The sequence below is a fragment of the Eptatretus burgeri genome, chromosome 14, assembly GCF_056783735.1.
Source record: "Eptatretus burgeri isolate ZD-2024b chromosome 14, Ebu_testis_v1, whole genome shotgun sequence".
Classification (NCBI taxonomy): Eukaryota; Metazoa; Chordata; class Myxini; order Myxiniformes; family Myxinidae; genus Eptatretus; species Eptatretus burgeri.
Genome location: NC_140974.1, coordinates 24733560 through 24756848, shown reverse-complemented (window position 1 = coordinate 24756848; position 23289 = coordinate 24733560). Strand labels below are relative to the sequence as shown.

The 23289-nt window shown below is 41.4% G+C and overlaps 1 protein-coding gene across 8 annotated transcripts in view; it reads right to left on the bottom strand.

Annotated features, from left to right (window-relative positions):
* Nucleotides 1-3306: 3306 nt before the first annotated feature.
* Nucleotides 3307-23289, bottom strand: part of C14H1orf21 (chromosome 14 C1orf21 homolog) — a 31664-nt gene continuing 11681 nt past the window's right edge. For 4 of the 8 annotated variants that reach the window (XM_085854015.1, XM_085854019.1, XM_085854017.1 and 1 more), the window contains 4 exons: nucleotides 15125-15187; nucleotides 7882-7949; nucleotides 7727-7787; nucleotides 3307-4550 (listed from right to left, as the gene is read on the bottom strand). In XM_085854015.1, the coding sequence (XP_085710141.1) occupies nucleotides 4512-4550; nucleotides 7727-7787; nucleotides 7882-7949; nucleotides 15125-15187 (231 nt within the window). In that variant the 3' untranslated portion in view covers nucleotides 3307-4511. Of the gene's footprint in view, nucleotides 4551-7726; nucleotides 7788-7881; nucleotides 7950-13373; nucleotides 14606-15124; nucleotides 15188-23289 lie in introns of those variants that run through there. The other 4 variants (XM_085854018.1, XM_085854022.1, XM_085854021.1 and 1 more) reach the window with 3 other exon arrangements.

Sequence of the window (23289 nt, the reverse complement as noted above, 5' to 3'; positions counted from 1 at the left end):
AAGGGAGGGAGCACCAGCCCAGAGGGGAGAGCAGTACTCCATCAGGCTGTGGCTAAGAGCTTTGTACGTGGTCAGGAGCTCAGGTGTGCCAAGCAAGGATTTTGCATGACAGAGGATGCCCAGTCAGTGACTGGCTTTGGAGGCCAACTTGGAAATGTGGCTTTCCCAGGAGATTTCATGACAGATAGTGAGCCCCAAAAGCTTGAATGAAGGGACTTCAAGAGGATTGTTGAGAAAGTAGATGGGGTGGGGGGGGGGTTCCATTCGGTCCTTTTGGAGAGACATAGTGAGAGTGTGAGATTTGTCAGGATTGAAAGACATGTTCCACGTGTTGGACCAGCTTGTCATTTTATCCGGATCTGCAGAGTGAAGAGGCTGCTTGCCGATCTGAGGGATGGCAGATGGTACGGCACAGGGTGGAGTCATCAAAGAGATAAAGAGGATTTCTAGAGTCGGAGAGATCATTGTGGAAAACCAGAAAAAAAGCACAGGACCCAGAACACTAGCTTGAAGACTCCAGCCTGGACAGTAAGTGTGAATGAGAGAATTCCATCAAGGGCCACAAGTTGATTGCGACAGGAGAGGAAGTCTGTGAGCCATGAGTGGAGATGGCCTTGGATATCACAGAAAGAGTTTGGTGAGCAGGGCAGGGTGCCAGACCATATCGAAAGCACACGATATGTCGAGGGATACGGCTCGGATTTCCTGTCTGGCATTGAGGACCTCCATCCATTGTTTGGGAAAGCAGAAGCAGCATGTCCAGGGTATAGTGACCTGGTCTGAATCTAAATTTATGATTGAAAAACCAAGCCATTGGAGAAGAGGAACGATTTAATGTCTGAAGCGATGATGGATTCCATAACCTTACTGATGATTGGGAGAAGGCTGATTGGTTTGTAGTTGCAGGGATCTGTTTTTGCACCGTTTTTATGCAGAGCAGTAATGTTTGCTGATTTCCAAACAGATGGCAGATGACCTTGAGTAAATGAGAGGGTGAATAGAACAGAGGATGAGCAAAAGCAGAGGAGCAGGTTTTTTTGCACACGTGGGCTAATGCCGTCTGGACCGGTTACAGAATCTGAATTGAGGTTTGACAGCAAGCTCCCTGCCTTATCAGAAGAAAAAAGGACACAGAGTCCAGGGACAGTTGGGTGTGACTGGGCCAGGTGGGTACAGAAAGCGATGGGTTTGGGACACAAGATTTAGAAGGAAACACGGAGTTTAGGCATTCAGCCTTTTCTTGTGCAGTGTCAGCTGTGCTGCCATTTGAGGGAAGGGATGGAGGGGGAACATACACCAGAAACAGACTTGAGCAGATGCCACCAGGATTTGGAGGGAGACAGGTTTGAATGTTCAGACTTGAAATGAGAAAGATGTTGCTTCCTGTCTCTTCTGAGGGTAGACACACACATGGTCCAAGCTTTGTGGAAGGAAATGAGATTGCCTTCCATGAAGCAAAGGCAAGTTGTTTTCGGACAATGGCCTCACCATAATCTTCAGTGCAGCATGGGTGGGAGGAAGGGTATAACAGTTGAAGATGAGATGGGATAAATCTGTGAGAGAGATATAGAGATATAGAGAGATAGAAAATTTCTTTGAAAGAATTCCTAGGATGAGTTGATGTCAGAAAAAGTAAACGTGAGAGACCAGTCTTGAAGTTTGATGGTTGCTTGAAGACCCTGCCATTCGGCCTGAGTGAAATGTCAGACTTGTTGGCATTTTGGGGGTGGGAAGAGGGGGAGGTGTGATGAGAGGAAAGAGAGAGCATGTTTGAGAGATTGTGGAGTGTACTGAATAAGACAGTATTCCAACTCTCATCTTCAAGTGCTCGACCAAGTGAAGATCATGGATATTGTGCTCAAATTTCCATATGCCCAATGGCTGGACCAAGTTGAGATCATGCATCGTGTGCTCCAACTCCTATCTGCCTAATTGTGTTTTATTACGTTTGCCGAAGGATTTGGAGAGGGTATTGCATTTGGGCCCATTTGTTTGTTTGTTTGTCTGTCCGCACAGAACTTTCGTATTTTTTCTGCAACCGCTTGTTGAATTGAGTCGACATTTTCACCATTGGTGCGACTACTCGTGTGGAATGTTTTAATGATAATTATGACGTCATAGATCACGTGGTGTGGCAGCCATATTGGAAAAATGGGGGAAAAAAAAAAAAAAAAAAAAAAAAAAAAACTTTGGACCTCTGTATCTGAAACTGCACCATGGAAAAAATCGAAACTTGGCACACAGCAAGTACTCCTCATGGGGAATGAGTGATTTTTTTATGACATCATAGGTGCCCTCGTTATGATGTTACAATTGCATCTGTAGAATGCCACATCCAATCAGTATGAAAATTTTTGAGGGTCATCTCGGGATAAAATGGTCCACAGAAAAAACAATTCATGATGTCATCGGTCACGTGATTCGGCAGCCATATTGCTTAAATAAATAAATAAAAACCTTCAAAAATCTTCTCTGAAGTGGCTGAACAGATCGAGGTGAAACTTTACACGTATGACTGCCTGCCCATGAGGAACAAAAGGTTCACACACATGATGTCATTGGTCACATGGTTTGGCAGCCATATTGGATTTACCCTAAAACCTATAAAAATACACCACTCAAAAGAAAGAAGTCTTGGTGAGGGTTTGCAATCTCTGATTGCTCTTTTTGTTTTTCTTGTAATAAAGGCTTATGGAGGAGTTTGTACATTTGACATGCGGGACAGAGACAATGATAGTGTTCCTTTAAATGAATATACAATGGACAAACATCATATAAAGGCTGTGAACCTGGGGACCCTGTACTACGAGTCAGTTCAGATGGATGCGAACAGGTATTTAGATGAAATGCTTTCCAATGAGAAGTCAAGGTGTATTTAATTGTCGATTTACACTGCTTTTTATGATTGTGCTTTACCCCTAATATATTTTATCACAGAGATTTTATTGCTTCGCATGCAGTCTGTGACTGCTGGTTGCATCACTGTTGGGTGCACGGCTGTGCTGCTGATGCAGTGCCCCCTGTGCCCAGTGACCTGGTACTTATTTTGCCAACCTTGGAAGGATGACAGACTGAGTCAGCCCACCTGGTATTATGTAACATCACGACAGGGGCTCAAACTCAAGATCTTAAGCCAGCCACCTTAACCGTTAAGCTAACAACAGGCTTATAAAGCAGAGATGAAAAGATCAATTGAAATCAGAAAAGATGAGCAGACTACAGCAGGAGCAGCAGGAATGTACGCAACATGGAGGAGATCTGAGGAGGCGAGAGAAATGTTACATAATTTAAAACAAACAAGAAGCATTCGTTCCAGGACTTTTATTATTTTCTTCCAAAACCTTACAAATAAGTACGTGTAATGTAGTGTAAGTGCATCACTTTGAGCGAATGCAGCGGCTTCAGCTATCATGCATGATTATGTCGAGGCAGGTGTTGAAAAATAAATTATTTGCGCAACCCACTCGGAGCTCCACACAATGTCACATCACCACATCCGAGGTGCGGGAAAGGAATCAAAACAGGTGCACGACAGGAGTCTTTCCGGTCCTCGTACTGGGAATGCCGAGGGGCGAAGGGAAGACATCAATATTTTGGCAGGAGTAACTTAACCAAAAATAATAACAATAATAATAATAATAATTGAAAAAACAAACAACAAGAATCTAGGACGACGAGGGGGCGAAGGTGTGCAATGCGGAGGTGGGAAAGAGTACCTTTGAAAAATAAAATACAGCTTAAAATATGGTATAATTTACAGCAACATTCTTTAGGATAAAAACCAAAGACCAGTGAGTGTTCGTGTGGCATCACAATGGAGATCGTTGTGAAACCCACGTGCATGGGAACCGTACATACAACTACGAGGCATGCAATATTGGAACTGAAATGATGTTACGATTTTAGCAACACGCCATGCCTCCTGCTTTGACCATTCAGTCATTAATATTCAAAATGGCCCATATTCAGACACGAATGGCTCATACGTCAGTGCAGCGCCGAGAGAGGGTTAGACCTCCTTTCATGGAAGATCAAAAATAAAAAAATAAAAAAGGGAAGGGGAGGGGGTTTACTGAGCCTTTAAATCCAGTCTGAATCTACATTTGGAATTCAGGGAAGCAGATGCTTTCAGGAAGTTAAGATTCTCTAATTAGGAAAAAGCAAATTCACAGCATCTGATCGAAAACTTAACATTACACTAAACGACGACGATGACAAAAATTAAACAGTACCATGTTTGCCAGGCTGTACATAAGTAAGTAACCCATTCACATGCAAATGCTCACTTCAATAACTGGCATTGAAAAACAAACAACCCCCCCTCCCCAATTTCATTCTCAAGGTGAGCACACCTCACCACACTCAGACGCACACCTTTTTGCTGAATCAGTTTTGTATTCCTTAAGTGATGCTTCCTGCAGCACATGTGCACGGCAGACCACAGTTATTTACAAATGCTATACAGACATAGAGGAGGGAGAAATCAATGACCAAGATTGCACGAAGTAAAGCTACGTCACTTCATCATCATCTGAGCAGTAATCACGACCCTGAAAGGAAAAGGTAGGGGATAGGGGGCAGGTGTTTAGTGGGGAAGGGAGGAGTTTGTGGAGAGATAAAAGCACACAAAGTCAGCCCTTTCACCTTTATTCCATCATTGACGAATGAAGAGATGCATTTGCCACAAAAAAAATAAAATAAAATTCTGAGGCGACGTGATCATTGCAAGCATAACCCTTGAAATTTGAGCCGATGAAACAAAATGTTCACCAATTATGGAAGTGAACTGGACTAAACATTGAAAGCTAAGACAAAACATCAATGACAATAAAAAAACAAAAATTGCTGTCTCCAATTGGACCTCGTTTGGAGATATCTTGACAAAGCAGCAGCAAACAGAGCATTCAATAAAGGGATGGCATCGGTATAGAGAGTATCCCAAAGGAATGGCATTCATGCCATTTATCTCCATCTCGGGCCAGCAGGAGTGCTCAGGGGTAGTGCACTCGCCTTCGATCCCTTCAATCTCGGTACGACAACCGACCCGACTAAACCGCCACCCTCGTCATATAGACGCTGGCGTTGAACCATTAAGTACCCCTTCTGTGAGATGGGACGTCAAAGTTGGGTAACCGTCTACCAACATTTGCTGGTGGTGGACAATGATTCCGTTTGCAAAGAGCAGGCAATTGCGTGCTGACACTGTGGCAAATTTCCTGTCCCAAATATCGCTGGAAAGATGAAGAGGAATCCTCTCAGTATAATCCTTACCACGCGACTGCTTCGACAGCATTGGACCTGCCCTAAGTAAAGGCAGGGTGCTAAAGAGATGGAGATAGGCAATCAGAGGTGTTTATTTTGCAGCATTCTGAGTGAACACAATAAGGATTCATGAAAAATATCTAGTGTGGGTTTGGTGTCCCTCAGAATAGGCCAAATTCAACTGTTGTCAGGGTGATTTTGCAACAAAAACGATGGTCCTTTCAGAGAGGACTTTAAGTCGACTGGCTTGCCTGCTAACATTCACTTGTGGACCTTCAGATCCTACAATTTATATTTAGACAAAAAATTAAAGGACCATTTTGTATTGGTACTCTGACCAAAATTCCAACCAACTGTCCTGCAGCATTACTCAATGTTGCTCGAGTTTGTCACATTGGGGTAAGGCAAGTGATGTAAAGAGGGACCAGTCATGTGGTTGGAACCTGTAGGGTCACTAAAATCCCTTCTTGCAATGATGAAGTGTACCGTTTGTGGAAAGGTGCTCGTCATAATTTCAATGGTTCAGACAAGTACGATAGGCCATGACACCAAAGTTCAAGTCTCAACTCGGCGGTTCGACTCCCCAATCCCCAGTCTCAACTCGGCAGTTCAACTCCCCCATCCCCAGTCTCAACTCGGCGGTTCGACTCCCCAATCCCCAGTCTCAACTCGGCAGTTCAACTCCCCAATCCCCAGTCTCAACTCGGCAGTTCAACTCCCCCATCCCCAGTCTCAACTCGGCGGTTCGACTCCCCCATCCCCAGTCTCAACTCGACGGTTCGACTCCCCCATCCCCAGTCTCAACTCGATGGTTCGACTCCCCCATCCCCAGTCTCAACTCGGCGGTTCGACTCCCCCATCCCCAGACTCAACTCGGTAGTTCGACTTCCCAATCCCCAGTCTCAACTCGGTGGTTCGACAAACCAATCCCCAGTCTCTACTCAGTAGTTTTTCAGGACTTACCAGTATTTTAAAAGTGGAAATTTGATTTTGCCAACATGCAATTGAAATGTTCTAAATAACATTTCTGAACTCATTCTGACACAGTATAACCACGATGGATAATTTAACATAATGTGTTGCTTTGGCAACTCCAGCTGTCAAGAACAGACTAAGACAGGCATGCCACAGTTATAATCTTCTAAGATATAATGAGGAAAGTTTGTTTGTTTGCTTGTTTATGCATTTGGATCCTGCAGGAAGCAGTGCAACCCAACTATGCATGGCTTCCTCTTTCATCCAGAGGAAGGTCAAGGGCTATGTTAAAATAAATAAATAAATAAATGGACCCCATATAAAACCAGAGAAATGCCCATCAGGCCTCGGTCGGGTCTTGTGCCAAATACAATGTCTGGGTTTTTTTCCCAGGGAGTGATCGAGTAATATGTTTTGTGAAGATCACATTTGTGATATATCGTTTGCAGTGAAATAATTTTTTTTTTTATGACAAAGCCCCTTGCATAAAATCATTTTAAAAATAAAATTAATTCAAAGAAGTTAAAAGAAGGGAAAGCAGTCCAAGCACATTTTGCAACGACCAAAATTGGTAATTCAAATGAAACCACAAGGCCAACATTCCCCAATTTGTCATGCAGGAAATATTTTAGTACATATATCATTGAATGTCCTGGGCAATGCCGGGCACTTCAGCGAGTATACATATATCTGCAAGTCCATTTAAACCGTGTTAGAGGGTGGTGCTGGGTCGCTTTGAGAATATAAAGCAAGATGAAAAAATTACCCCCGTGTGGGGGTGACGGTCATCTCTATAATGTTTTTTACCATCATAATCGATGAACCGTTGCCAGATATCTCCTAAAATGACAGACTAGATAGGTTTTGAAAATGGCGACTTTCACAACTTTCATGACCTCGTGACCTTGACCCTGACCTCGAATCCGGGGAAAAATATATCGTTGGGTATCACTCATCGACCTCTACCCACATACCAAATTTCATCAAGATCGGAAGTAAAAAAGTTGTCGTTGTACTGGGAGGTGTTTTTGACCATCTTCCAGGTTATGTGGCGGCCAAACGGGACGGAAATTCAAAAATCTGTACAGTTAGATACAAGATAATATTTTTTGCTATCAACAAAGAGTTGCCGAATATCTTGTAGAATGGCAGACTACATAGGTTTTGAAAATGGCGATTTTTATAACTTACGCCACCTCAACCCTGACCTTGAACCCAGACAAAAGTTATATCGGTGTGCAACACTCATCGACCTATACCCACATACTAAGTTTCATCAAGATCGGAAAGAAAAATTGTTGACGGACGGACAGACATTTGGTCCGGCTTTATTAGATCATCTCGGTAGAGATGACCTATAAATGCTGACATTTCAAGGGAAATCTAAAGTCTGACAGCTATAATAACAACAATGATGCGAATATGTACAGGCACACGAGGCAACCTTGGAATCTGTGTTCAGGAATGTGCTGTGAAAACCCATCCTTACCCTCTCAATCTTCTCATCCAACATTCTGAAGAACTCAATTTGACTCTCCGAAAGATGCAAACTGAAGAAAAGGAGAGAATGGTGGGTTCATTCCCCATTTTGTGCACAACAGAGGAGAGGTAGTGCGAGGGCATGCTGAGTGTGAAGATCCTTACTTTGCTCTGGCACCGTGTATTGCATTTGGAGATTCTCTGTTGATAGATTTTATGGCACCAAATATCATCTGTTACAAAGAATGCAAAACAAGGAGTTGGGGACAACACAAGTACAAACAAAATGAAAAAAAAAATCAACAACAAAAAAAAACAACTATCAAGCAAGACCAGAAAATCGTAAGAATATAAACGCTAATTTCAGCACGCAAATAGCGACCTGCGTGGGTGGCAAAGGAAGTAAGAATAGATATAAATGACCTTAAATGGTGGTTGATCCACCTTGGATAAAAGGAAAACTGATGTTCCAGGCCTTGCCCTTCGTCGGATCAAAAGAGAACCGTTGTTCTCCTTTGTTCCGAAATGTCAGTTTATCTTTTTAACCAGGGTTGATCAACCACCGTTTAAAATGTTTTAAAAAAAATCGATTCAGAAAATTAGAGTTAAAACAATCAATCTCTTCATTTTTCTTGCTTCCTAAATCTCTCGATTAATATAAAAGCCCAATATGCTGCACTAAAGTTGATGATCGTGTGACAAAGTGTGTGCTTAAGCAGACCAACCTCAAGAAGAGCAAATAACTAGAACAGCACTCGGTAGAGAGCAGAGTCTCACTTCAAGTGCTCATTCTGAACAAAAATACCATCGTTAACTGAACACGGTACTATTATGTATCATCATGAATCCTAATGTCACACACATTGCCATTATATGTAGCTTTATTGATTGGGATATTTAACATCAACTTTTGTGCACATTAAGGCTAAATTGTGTCAAGGAATCGTCTTCTTCTTTCGGCTGGTCCCGTTCGGGGTCGCCACAACGGATCATCCGTATGATCCGCATAGTGATTTGGCACATGTTTTACGCCGGATGCCCTTCCTGACGCAACCCTGGTCGCCTCTTACGACACAGGGATATGGTACACCTATTTTAACCGGGGTATACACCGGCCCAGTACACTGGTACTCATTTCGCCAACCTTGGAAGGAAGACAGGCTGAGTGAACCCCCTGGTGTATTAATTCAGTGGCTCAACGGGGATTGAACTCAGGACCTTTTGGATCCCAAGCCGCTGCCCTAAACACTGCACCAACACCAGGCTCAAATTGTGTCAAGGAATGTGAACAAGAAAAAAAAAATATTCTAACTGCCCCGATATTCCCCATGGCTAATCGATCATATGTATGAAGTTTCACATTGATCTGTAAAGCGCTCCTGGAGAAGAATTTTTTTTTAAAGTTATTATTTTCAATCCAACATAGCCACCAGACCAAGTGACCGATGACGTTATAAATTTCATTCTTCACTCAGATCGGGGACATACATCAGATCTTTGAAGTTTCAAAGAAGGATAACAATTCAACCAATTATGGTTGGATTACCAATTCACCGATAATGTCATTGTTATCACTATATATATATATATATATATATATATATATATATATATATATATATATATATATATATATATATATATATATATATATATATATGTCATCTCTCAATTAATATTAAAAAAAAAAATTGTATATATATATATATTATATATATATATATATATATATATATATATATATATATATATATATATATATATATATATATATATATATATAGATTTTCTTCTTCTTCTTCTTCTTTCGGCTGCTCCCTTTGGGGTCGCCACAGCGGATCATCCGTATGATCCGCATTGTGATTTGGCACGTTTTACGCTGGATCCCTTTCCTGACGCAACCCTGGTCGCCTTTTACGACACAGGGATATGGTACACCTATTTTAACCGGGGTATACACCGGCCCAGTACACTGGTACTCATTTCGCCGACCTCGGAAGGATGACAGGCTAAGTCAACCCCCTGGTGTATTAATTCAGTGGCCCAACGGGGCTTGAACTCAGGACCTTTTGGATCCCAAGCCGCTGCCCTAACCACTGCACCAACACCAGGTATATATATATATATATATATATATATATATATATATATATATATATATATATATATATATATATATATATATATATATATATATATATATATATATATCCCATGGGGAGTTGATGACATATGCCAAGTTTCAATTTTTATTTCGTTGTTGGTTTCGGAGAAAAATATGTCCAAATTTGTTCCTTTAATCCAATGCGGCTGCTATACCAGGTGGCCTATGCTGTCAGAGAAAACAACAAAATATTCTCCATGGGGAGTCCCTCCTACATTTAGAGTTTCCTATTGATCGGTCAAGTGGTTGCAGAGGAAAAAAAAAATGTTTGAAAGCAAAAAATATATAGACGTGGACACAGATAATAATCATCATTGGAGAATATGGAGACAGACAAAGACATAGACAGACACACAGACTTGTTTCGGAGCGAGACCAACTAGAGAGTTTGTACTTGCATTATAATTGGACAAGATAACGTGTAATCCTGGCTACCAACAGCTGGTGGTTGCAGCCAACCAGGTTTGGTGGTGTGTATTGCTTTGAGTGTTCACTCTGAGTGGAAAATTTGATGTTCAAACCCGACCCCAGCTAAAGTGTATCAAAGGTTTTAAAAATGGTACGTGCTGCTTCCATGCTTGACGCTGAGCATTTACGGATTATAGCACAAGCAAACCATAGGCTGGCAACAATTTCACAGTTTTCATGAGCCTAATAACATCCTCCTGCATTGAAGATCCTTGTAAGACAACTCATATTATTATTAGGCTTCTAAACTGACGGACTGGAAGCCAATTATTCTTGTTAGGATCATTTTTCAAGTTCCATCAATTTTTGTGAAATGGCTTGAAAGAACTGTTACAGCTGCTTATGCAACTGCACGTATTTAGAGCCCACCACTGGAACTTGATCCAAACAGATTTCGTTTTTTAAATTGTGTCCTCTATACTTAGCAGACATCTTGGATTTTGTCCTAATCAGAAAACAATCTTCTTCTCCAGAACTACGAGCCTACCAGAATTACGAAACCGGTAGACATGGAATTTGACAGACAGCTGTCTGTCTACAGACTAACAGCTTAAGCACCCCTTGGTGGTCTTGAAGTGCAAATTAGAAGTTCTTGCTCTAAAAACTTTGGAAGCTCACTATTGGTCAAATATCTTATGTAATCATAAAACATTGATATTGGACAAAAGAAGACACTTACTATTTGTACTTTGGCCTACTGATGCTGAATGGGCCACACAAAGTAACAGGCTCCACGAATCTTTTCCTGCTGACGATGTATTGGGCTCCATTTTCCCAGAAAACTTACGAATGGGGCTCCATGTGGGTGGCAGATTCAGGCAGCACTGCTCGCAGTTATAGTTATTATTACTATTATATTGAATTAAGATCCGTTAACCTTCTGATCTTGTCAGAAAACATAAAACGCCCTCACTTCCCTGGTAGGAGCCAATTGCCAGGGCGCAGGTCATGCAGTTTGCAAACCGTCCCATTCATTCATCCTCGTGGAGTCATTTCAATGGGGCCATTCATCCATAGACCCTGTATTGTATCACTAAAACTTTAAATAAGCAAAGCAAGTAAATGGTGGTTCTAATGAAAGTTACTTTTGTGAATATCTGTGGGTGTTTTATGACATGATGTTGCCAAACTTGGCACACAGCAGCCAACAGTCCACCAATTAAAATCTCATGCAGAAACGTCTCGAGTTTAGCCGATGTGTAGTCGAACTAAGATGGCAGTTAATGCAGTGCCTCAATGAGAAGAATAAAACGCTTGGTTTCACTGTGGAGGGGGAGAAAAAAAACTTCCTGAAATTCGTTCCAAATTTTGATGACGAGTCTCCATTACTCACACGTCATGGACACCACGTACACAAAGCAAGTCGTTCTTCAAAAGCAGATTGTGACGATGGATGTTAATGAACATCTTGAGGTCAGACCATCGGAGGGCCAAACACTCAAACACCGAAGCGACAAATGCTCTGATCCACAGACGGCACATTTAGCTGAATAACTGTCCATTCATGTGGGGAATAATCCACCAGTAGAGAAGTGTGAAAATATTACAACTGGTTTTAAAGTGCAGCAATGATTGGTTCAACAGGAGAAATGGATTGAATACATGATGCATGCATCATGTTGAGATTTATGTATATGGAAAGTTTAGCCTATGAATGGAGGTGTGCAAAGACAAGAAGAAAAAGAGCAATCAGAGATTGCACACCCTCACCAAGACTTGTTTTGTGTGGTGTTTATGTAATTATGTGTGGTGTTTGTGGAGTTTTGTGTGGTGTTTGTGAACTGGTGTGTTAATTAAGAGACATAACTAGAACTTCCACTTGATAACTGCTGGCAATGATGACCGGGTACCAAGACGTCCCGCTTTGATTAGACACCTGACCCATGACATTTAAAAAATTATTTTTCAATTGAATTCAGAATGGGATTAAAATAAATTAAATTCAAATCAAATGGAAGACTAAATTGGTACATTCCTGCATTGGAGTAATCAGAAGGAACCAAAACAAGCAAAAAGCAAAGATAAAGTCATCAGGAGGAACCTGAATAGGATTCACATTTCAGCTGCTACTCCATTACACTTAAACCCATCCAGGCATAGCCAAGTGAGCCTTCTCCAAAAAAAAAAAAAAAAATAGCCGGGAGGCGACGATGGTTCGCAGGCATTATTGAACAATGCCACGATAGGTACAATTGAGTTAGTGGAAGCTTTTGAGGAAGCCCTACCATAAAAACCCATCTCTTCCATCAAAATTGACCAAATCGAATCGGATATTTTATATGTTGTACTTATGGACATTACGCACAGCTTCTAGGAAATGAAATTGCGAGAAGAAAAATCGAGAAAAAAATAAATAAATAATAAAAAGTTCAAGTGGGCTGGCTCTGCCCACAAGGGGCGTGGGACGCCCCTCATACAAAAAGACACAACTCGACCATGATATCTAGCTTGTGTCCAAGTTTCATCAAGATCGCATCAAACCTCACGGAGCTATGCTCTGGAGAGAGTCACAAACAGCCAGACAGACAGACACACAGACACAACGAAAATAGTGGTCACTGCTGGCGCCCGTGAAACAAAAAAACCCACATCAAAAATTAAATAATCCTGGCTGCCAGACCATGTGTCCGATCAAGTTGAAAGTTAAAACATGTATTCCCCATCACTACTAGATCATAATTGTGAAGTTTCACGTCGATTGATGAAGCGGTTCAAGAGAAAGATTTAAAAAAGATTTTTGCTCAATACCATGTGATCTAATCACTTATTCGTGAATACCTTGGTATCCCCAATGCTTAGGGAACATTTGTGTGAAGTTTCACCTCTATATATTACCAGCTGTTCTGGAGAAGAAGATTTTTTATAGGTTTTTGAGCAAATCCAATATGGCTGCCAAACCATGTAACCCATGACGTCAAAGGTGTGAATGTTTTGTTCCTCATGGTTAGGCTATCATACCTGTAAAGTTTTGGCTCTATCTGTTTAGCCATTTCAGAGAAGATTTTTTTAAAGGTTTTCTTTATTATTATTATTATTATTTTTAATAATTATGGCTGCTGAACCACATGACTGACGACGTCATCAATTGTTTTCTGTTTTATCCCAAGATGACCATCAAACATTTTCATTCAGATCAGATGTTGCATTCTACATATGCAATTATGACATCATAATGAAGTCACCTTTGACGTCATTAAAAAGGAAAAAAAAAATCACTCATTCCCTATGTGGAGTACTTGCTCTGTGTCAAGTTTCAATTTTTTCCTTGGTGCAGTTTCAGAGATACATAGGTCCAAAGTTTTTCCTTTTTTCCAACATGGCTGCCACACCATGTGACATATAACGTCATAATTATTCACTCTTGTGGTGAAAATTTTGTCTCAATCCGCCAAGTGGTTGCAGAGAAAAAAGACAAGTTCTGTGCGAACAAACAAAAAAACAAGCGGTCATAGACTGGTACTTACGAAATCGTCAACTTGACCTCTGACCTTGTCTAATAAAGGCTGTCTCGAGAGAAGGTAGCGACGCAAACCAGAAGTTTCTACAATGATTCTGTACCAAACCATCAAAAAATCGAATGTTTTGGATGTTTGACCTCACTGTGACCTTGACCTTTGACCGATTTTGACCAAAATCTAATCAGCGCAAGCCACCATCCTCCTGAACCACGTGGTGTAATTTGACATTGGTAGCTTCTTTCGTTCTCGAGTTATCGTGCCTACAAACAAACACACAAACACACAAACAAACACACAAACAGAGGACGGAAGTCATCAATATACTTACGAAAGGTTTATATTTCGTAAGTAAAAAAAATGGCTGGACCATTCTCCACCAAATTTTGCAAATGTGCTGGGGGTACACAGTGTCAGGTGATGAACATGCACAACAAAAATATACCACTTCCAATCTCCCCCGCCCCCCCCCCCCGTTGCGAGAGTGGAAAGCCCGCTTATGATTGTATGGCTGGGTCAATCCACATCAAATTTTGTACATGTGCTGGGGGTACCCGCCGTTACATCATGGGTACAAAATAAACCCCTCCTCCCACACAAGGCAATTCTCTGCATATATGTGTGTGTGTGTGTTAGTATGTATGTATGACTGCCGTGGTGCACTTTAGCCCATCATTGCCATGGTGCACTCTTGGGTTAAGATTTGCTACAGCTTTAAACATCAATCTTCTTTGACAGTTTACTGAAGTGCAAGTAACCAAATCTTGATCAGGTGACCCATCTTGGGTGGGATAACGCAGCACTGCAAGTGGGAAAGAAAAATATAAAAATAAAAACAAAACAACTACGTCGGGGTTCCACATGCATTGAAAACGTTGAAATCTTGAAAATAACTTCAAGTATTTGTACGTTACTCTTTCACATCCGAAGTGTAGCACAAAGAGGCCAAAACTTTTGGGTGTAGGTACTTCAGAATCTGGGCAAGGTTTTAACCTATCACACATTGGCCTTGACATCCTTTCTGAGGCCATCGAAGGCTGCTATGAAGTGTATATTTGGTATGTAGGGTCAGCCAGTGCTGCCACTGTCCCACAGACAAAGGGTAACCAACATAACGCCAATAACTCCACAGCTTTTCAATGTCTAACATGTCCCAAAACCACCCGGAAAATGGAGCCGGGCAGCGCCGGGAACCCTCCCTCCCCCTCCCCAGGCAGCCACTCTACTTTAAAAACAAATTGAGGACACAGGCAAAATATTTTTTAAAAAACAACTAATCATAACCTATAAACAAAACTAGAACAGCACTTGGGGTGCATACCTCTGCCAGGCTGAAGAGTTTACGTTTTGTATCCCACCGATAAGTTCCCGATTCAGATCCGACCTAACAAAACAAAAAATAAAATAAAAATCGAATCGACTCGTTCTTGTCACCTAACGAACTCGTCCACCAAGTTTTGTCACAACTCATCCACAATTTTTTTTTTAAGTATCATGCTCCATATCATTTTTGGTCCGTTCTCTCAATGGTGAAGAATCACTTAGAAAAACCCAAAAAAATTTATTGGATCTGGATCTTCACCAAAATCTAATCATTTCGTCCTCATCACACACCCAACCTGTCCACCAAGTTCCGTCCGAATCTGTCCATAACTTTTGAGATATCCTATTCACAGACAAACAAAGCCAGATCACAGATGGTAGAAAACACCCTCAGTTCACCTTCGGTGGCGGAGGTAACAAATGGAAATCTATAATCGATGTGTACGATGTTGTACCATGCCTCAAACACAAGCCTAACCTAACATGTCACATGTTGTACTAAACTATGTTGCACAATGCCATACCATGCTCAATTAACATAATTGATGCTACCTTATGCTACAACATTCTGTGTACTATGTAGGCATTACTATACTGCAGCATTCCATATCCTGTATCAAGCTACACATTGCTGTCATGCCCTGCACTAAACGGTGACATTGTACTGTATACTATACAACATGTCCTGTATTCAATCAAAACACGATATCCTGCATGAAACTAAACTCCAGTACACACACTCACCCACATGCCAAGGCAGAGTAAAACATAAAACAGTTCAACATGATACAGTCACAGCATAGTATGTCATAGTATGGGTTTTTTTAATCTTTTTTTTTTTTTTGGTCATGCTCGTTATACAATACAATTACAATACTGCATATAAATATAAATATATATTAAAGCAACAAATATTTTTTTCTTTCAAATAACATGACCATGGCATTATTGAATTTGTTGACTCACAAACCAAACAAACATACACCTCACCACATAGCCTTATGTGCAACATGATGATGAGAATGACAGTCACGTGATGCATGTATGTGCCTGATATGTGCGTTTTTTTTTTTAAACTCACATACGCTCTTAAACTGCTTGGCAGAAAGTTGAAATTTTTGGTTGTACTTGGGGAGTGTATTACAAATCCCAGCGGTTCACAGTATTGTCGTGGGTATCGAACTGATGCTTCCGATTTGGGGAGTGTCAGTTTAATCAATCTGCAGCTGCTGCTTCTACCTCGGGAGTTGAGTTTTCTGAACCAGATCCATCGTGTTTTTGTGTTATTGTTTTCGTCTATGTTGCAGTTTGTGTTTTCGGCAAATTTTCCAAGTCAAATCGTACCTTGTCGTGCTGTAATTATTATTATTTTAAAAAAAAAACTTAGACATAACAGAAAAACAAGTTTTACCTTGTCGTGGTTGTCACTCAAGGATGCTGCCAATGAAATGAACCGTTTCATCTCTGTGGCTCAGAACATTCCGCAACTCGATCTTAGCCAGCTGCTTACCTACCGACCTACCTACTGCTGTTCCATCACCTTCAGTGTCTCTGCAGGATGTTTTTAAGAAACTCAAGAAATCGAATATTAATACGAGTGGTGGACTGGACTGTATTCCACCTCATATTACCAATGAATTTGCATACAAATTGTGTTTACCTCTTGCTGAAATATTCAATTGCTCACTTTGTGAAGGTGTATTACCTGATATTGGGAAATCCGCTTACATTATTCCGGTTCCTAAGTTTCAACCACCAAATTTGGAAAATCTGCATCCAATTTCATTCACATGCTTATTTTCCAAAGTTTTTGAGGATTTTGTTGTAAATTGGATATTTGACATTGGGAATATTATTGACATTCAACAGTTTGGTTCTGTTCAGCGTTTGTCTGCACCACATTGTTTAGTTAAACTATTGGATGATATTTTTAAGGGGACTGATAAACTTCCACATTCTTCAGTTTTGGTAGCTACTGACTTCTCCCAGGCCTTTGATCGAGTTAGCCACCATATTGTTGCTAATAAATTTATTAATCTTGGTGTTCGATCATATACAGGGTGTTTCAAAAAAAATTGATAGAACTTTGACTTTCTGCCATTTCTTTATCCTTACTAAGGAACTGAAGCTTTTCCCACACATCATCTCTATTAGGCATAAACTGAGTTAAGATGACATGAGGAGACTTGATACATGCAATTGACTCAGTGACAGGATAGAGCGGTACCCAAACTGGATCAACCTGATCTGGTTCAGTGATGAAGCCCATTTCCACTTGAACGGTGTCATCAACAACCACAACAACATTTTCTGGGGGGCAGAACCACCAGAGATCACTGAGAGGTACCTGAAAGGGCCTAGGGTCACATGTTTCTGCACCTTCAATGCCAGATAGGGAACGCTGGGGTCTTACTGGTTTGAGAATGACAACAGCAGGACAGTGATGATCAACAGTGAGCACTACTGGGCCTTGCTACAGAAGTTCCATAAAGATCTAGTCCAAAAGGTCACCCCATCCAGCTCAGCAAGACCTGGTTTATGCAGGATGGTGCACCCCCACATACAGCTGGTGACACCATCACTTTCCTGCGGCAGCTCTTCAGAATCCACCTCGTTGCCCTGGTTACCATTCATGAATGGGCACACCATAGCCCAGACTTGAACTCTCTGGATGACTGGTTATTGGGGAGGGGGGGTGCCAAGGGCTCTATCTACACCAACCACCCTGCCACACTGGATGATCTGAAGTAGGAGGTGTCAGAAAACCTCCAGGCAGTGCCAAATGAGACCGACAGGAAAGTTGGACAGAATTTTGGAGTCAGGATCAATGCCTGTCTGAACCGCGGAGAGGCACACATCGAGAACGTCAATTACAAGGATTTTGTGGAAATGCCAATTTCAGACCTTGGGCTCTCACCAACTCCAGCAGTGACTTCCTGCAACAGCAATCAGTGGTAATATGTAAAACACCAACAGCTATGTGAAACCTTAAAACAGAAAACTCTCTCATAGCAGGCAGGTCAGTGGTCTTTCTGTCTTCTACTGACTCCTCTCTGGCCTCGCCCCCTCCCCCCCACCCTGCTCTGTCTGAGATAACCCCCCCCCCCATATTTCCGCAGGGCGCTCAAGGTCCGCCAGCAAACCCTTCTGGTAAAACTACCAAAATCAAGAATCACTGCTCACCTTCACTCTTTCATCCCACCTTTGGAACAAACTCCCACACACTCTTCAATCCCACTCTTCCCACCAGGTCTTCAAAACAGCTGTTCACCACCATCTCTTATACATGCAATTACCCCCATCCAAAACCATGATCTTTTCTACCCACGCTACTCCACTCCAAACCCACCTCCTTCAAATTCCCTGTTGTGGAAGGACCTAAAAGTCCTTGTAGTGCGAGGACCTAAAAGTCCCTGTAGTGAGAAGACCTAAAAGTCCCTGTCGTGTCCATCTCGTTTACACCGTGTACCCCGCCCCATCCCTCTACCTTCCACAGATCTCCTCACGTGTCTGCTCCACACTCTTCTTTTTTTTTTCCTTCCCTCTCCCACCCTCTTGTTTCCTCGTCCCCTTGTTGTTTTGTGTGTTAGCTCTCATACGAGACTCGACAGTGTATACAAAATAAATAAAATAAATCAATAAAATAGAAAATACCATGTACCAATAAAATAGAAAAATAAAATACCAATTTGGTTCACATTCCTGAGGTTTCTGTTTCTTTGTAAATAAACATTTAAAAGTTGCATCACTCCTTTTGAATCACCCTGTATTCCAAGGATTTGTAGGTTTTTTTATCCAATAGAAGTCAGGCTGTAAGGTACAACGGGGAAGTTTACAGATGGGAAACAACCAATGCTGGGGTCCCACAAGGCACAATAATTGGTCGGATACCTTTCGTAGCCATGATAAATGACTGTTTCCTGTTACCCCAAAGTTTCACACGATGTATGTTCCATCCATCCATTGGGACCATACTCTGTACAGAGTGTCGGTGCTGCAGAAACAGTCTCCTGGGCTATTGTGCACAATCCTGGACGGGTCGCCACTCCGACAAAGGATACTCGAATGGTTCAATCATCCCAGCAAGTTGGTACTCATTTTGCCGACCACGGAAGGATGACAGGCTGAGTCAACACCACCTGGGATTAATTTAATGAAAGAGCAGGATTTGAACTCAGGACCCAGGGATCAAGCCCACCACCCAAACCATTAAGCCAACACCAGGCATATGTATGTTGATGACATGACCTTTTTGTCAAATTTATATTGACACTGAATGTACTAGTCTTTCGCAGCAGCAACTTCACAGTCTCCAAGAATAGTCATCTAAAAACAATATGAATCTTAACACTAGTAAATGTCAAGTAATGATTACATGTTTTTGAAGACTTCACGGCAGAGGTGCCTAGTTTTTATAATTGGAGATTCAGTTATTAATCAAACAGATTGTGTTAAAGTGTTCGGCATCCATGTGAAAGAAAACCTGATATGGGACACTCAAATTCAGGCCTCGTGTAAAACCTTCAACAAAAAAAACACAAACTCCACTTTTTGCAGAAACTGAAACATTGCAATATCCCCGTTTCTGACTTAACATGATGTTAAACCCACTTTGGAATATGCTCCTCACCCACATGGCTTTGTGGCTTAACTGGAGAGGAAGATTTTTGAAGGAATTTACACGATTTTCCCAAAAATTCACCAAGTCCGCTATTTTGACACCCTTCCGGTCACGTGATCGGCATGACCTCCGCAATTTAACGTCCCTACCCTGGCTTAATGTTGTAACCCAAATTTGGTAGCATTCTGACTGGTGGGTCTGGAGAAGAAGATTTTGAAGGAATTTACATTACCGCCATTTTGACACATTCCCAGTCACGTGATTGGCATAGCCTCCACAAGTCATGAGAACCCTGTCCTAATGTTATAACTCATATTTGGTGGCCTTCTGACTGGTGCGTTTAGAGAAAAAGATTTCTGAAGAAATTTACTAAGTCGGCCATTTTGACATATTTAAAGTCACGTGACTGGAACGAGCTTTGCAATCCCTGTTACCAGTCAGGAGCGGAACATTGCTGCCAAATTTCAGCCGGATCGGCCCAGCAGTTTGGCCGGAGAAGTCGAAATAGGAGACAGACAGATGGACGGTGCACGATGATAATACCTTTTCTGGAATTTCAAGTGTAAAAAGTTTTTTAAAAACACAATACACCAATTATCTGGGTTCCCTTCGTGTACAGCCTTTTTGGCTGCTGCTGAGGTGTGGCTATGTCGCTGATGCAGTGCCCCTATTACCATTACACTGGTGCTCATTTCACCGACCTCAGGACAGGCTGAGTCAACCCCACCTGGTGTTAATTCAGCAATCAACAGGGGCTCAAACTCATGACCTGAGGATCCCAAGCCACCACCCTAACCGCTAAGCCAAGGCCAAGCTTTCAATGTGTTAAATATAGTATTGTTGTGGAAATGGCTCCTCGGGGTTAATAATGCTTAGGATAGAGCAGTTATGTCCTTAAAATGAATGTCGAGAGACTCAAGAGTAAGCGTGAAGTAATTAATCATGTTATCAGTCTCGCCCCGAAAGGGATGCGAGACAATTACAAAGCCAATGTCTCTCTGTCTGTCTATACATTTTCGCTTTTAAATTGGTTCTCTGCAACTGCTTGTCCGATCGATGAGAAACTTTAAACATAGGAGGGATTCCCCAATGAAGAATATTTTATTGTGAACTCAGACATAATCGGTCATGCGGTATGGCAGCCATATTGGATTTAATGGAAAAAAAAGACATAATTTTCTCCAAAACTGCTTAACAACAAAAACAAGGACAAATATGTCCAAGAGCCGCGTCCTAAAGGTTTTGTCTTCACCAGAAGAATACAAGTTGTCCGAAAGACTATTTTTAAGGATCTTGTTTTGGATGAAAGATTCATTACAGAAAGTCGAAACATCCGCATTTTTATCACAACAACAATAACAACAACAAGTTCTGATATTTCGTCACGTGCCTTGATGGAGCCAATAGCGAGACCAGTCATGGAGGCACCTCATTCATGACGAGAAAACAGTGTATTTACGAAATAACTACACATTAAATGGAATAATCTTTAAATAGCAACGTGAACTTTTCGAAACTTTAAAGCAAATGGCCGAATATATTTAAAAGTTCACGATAGACGCTCTCAAAAGTAACTCTCAATGCAAGGATGTGTACAGGTGTTTAGTATTTAAGGAGATCCGGATCCTGTACATAAAAGAGCCGCATCCTAAATGTTTTGTCTTCACCAGAAGAAGAAGAAAAACGCGGAGCTCTCTTAGAGCCAGCGTTCGCTACGCGAGACGTGGCTAAAAATGAAACTAGTAATAGCGAACGTAGTGAGCTTCATACTCAACGTGTGCACATGAGAGAATAGGAAACAACAACACAATACCCTGGCAATTTGGAATCCGTGTCGTCGGCTTTGACCCTTTTGCGTCCGGTTTTTGTCATGGGGAATGATGTGTCCCGGGAGATAAAGGCATCGTCGGAGACATGAAAGACCCAAATATTAGACATGGTGTATATTTCCGCCACTGATTTTAATAAAGACAAGTCTGAAGACGACGATGGTTCACGAGCGGTATTTGATGATGTAGATTGTTTCAGAAGTCAAGGATGAGACAATGTGATAATGTTTGACCAAGTTATAAAAATGATCAACAAGATGTAGTACGATGGACAGGTTATTAGCTGCAAAATGTCGAAAAGCCAGTTTCGTTCAACAACTTTCAAAATTTTACCTTTGCATAACCTTTAAAGGTCACAAAACAATGTTGTGGACATTAAAATAAGGAAACTGGATACGTGCTATAGCTTATTGGAGTTAGTTCGTCGAAGAAGGCCGAAAACCCGGTTCAATTCCCACAACTTTGAAAATTTGACCTTTGTGAACTTTAAAGGTCAAAGGTCAAGGATTATGACCTTTGGTGCAAAACTCCCTCTGGAACATTCCAGGAACAATATAACATCATATAGTCTATATGGCATTTCACACTCCTCAGATTATCCATACTTTGATGAAATCAGCATAAAAACAAACTTGAAGGGGGCACCACGGGCAAGGTGTTCGAGATAGAGCAAAATGGTTTCAAGACTTTAGGTGGGGAATGACCTCAAGATTATGCATAAAAAATATTGTCATCCGAGCTCTCAAAGTTTGGGCGGTCGTATGATTTTTTTTATGTCAAAATTCGCCATTTTCTAAGTTCGTGACCTTGACCTTGGGATGAAAATGAAAAAAAAAAAAAAAAAAATCGAGCTCCGTGGGGCTATGCAGGTGCCATTGGGCTAACCAAATACCGAAACGCCTGCCAGATTTGACAAACCCCTTGGAGAAGATGGATTTTTATGTCAAAATTCGCAATTTTCTAAGTTCGTGACCTTGTGACCTTGACCTTGGGACGAAAATGAAAAATCGGGCTCCGTGGGGCTATGCAGGTGCCATTGGGCTAACCAAATACCGAAACCCCTGCCAGATTTGACAAACCCCTCAGAGAAGATAAATTTTTAGTCAAAATTCACAATTTTCTAAGTTCGTGACCTTGTGACGAAAATGAAAAATCGGGCTCCGTGGGGCTATGCAGGTGCCATTGGGCGAACCAAATACCAAAACCCCTGTCAGATTCGACAAACCCCCGAGGAAAAGATGCAAACTGAAATCGGCTACCCCCCTAAAAACACGTTTTTTGGGCGTGGTTCTGCCCAGAATGGGCGCACCATGCCCATTCTCAGGAAAACACAACTTGATCATGATATAAACCTCCCACCAAAATTTTATCAGGATTGGATCAAAACCCACGGAGCTATGCTTGGGACAGACAGACAGACACACACACACACACACCAATAACGAATATAGTGGTCACTTATTTTTTTCGTGAAAATATTTTTTGGTGAACCAATATCTCCCGCATCATCAAAAAATAATTTTTAATCGTGATTTACATTATTTGATCGCTGATCCCGAATTCAGGCTGAAGTAACTGGAAATTGCAGCATCGAATGTAAGAAGAATTCTACGTTCGCTTCTCGGCTTTGCCAATTCCATATTATTTCATAAACTCCCCATGGGGTATACAGGGTGATAACGACATCAGTGAGTGGTATTGCAGCAATTGGTT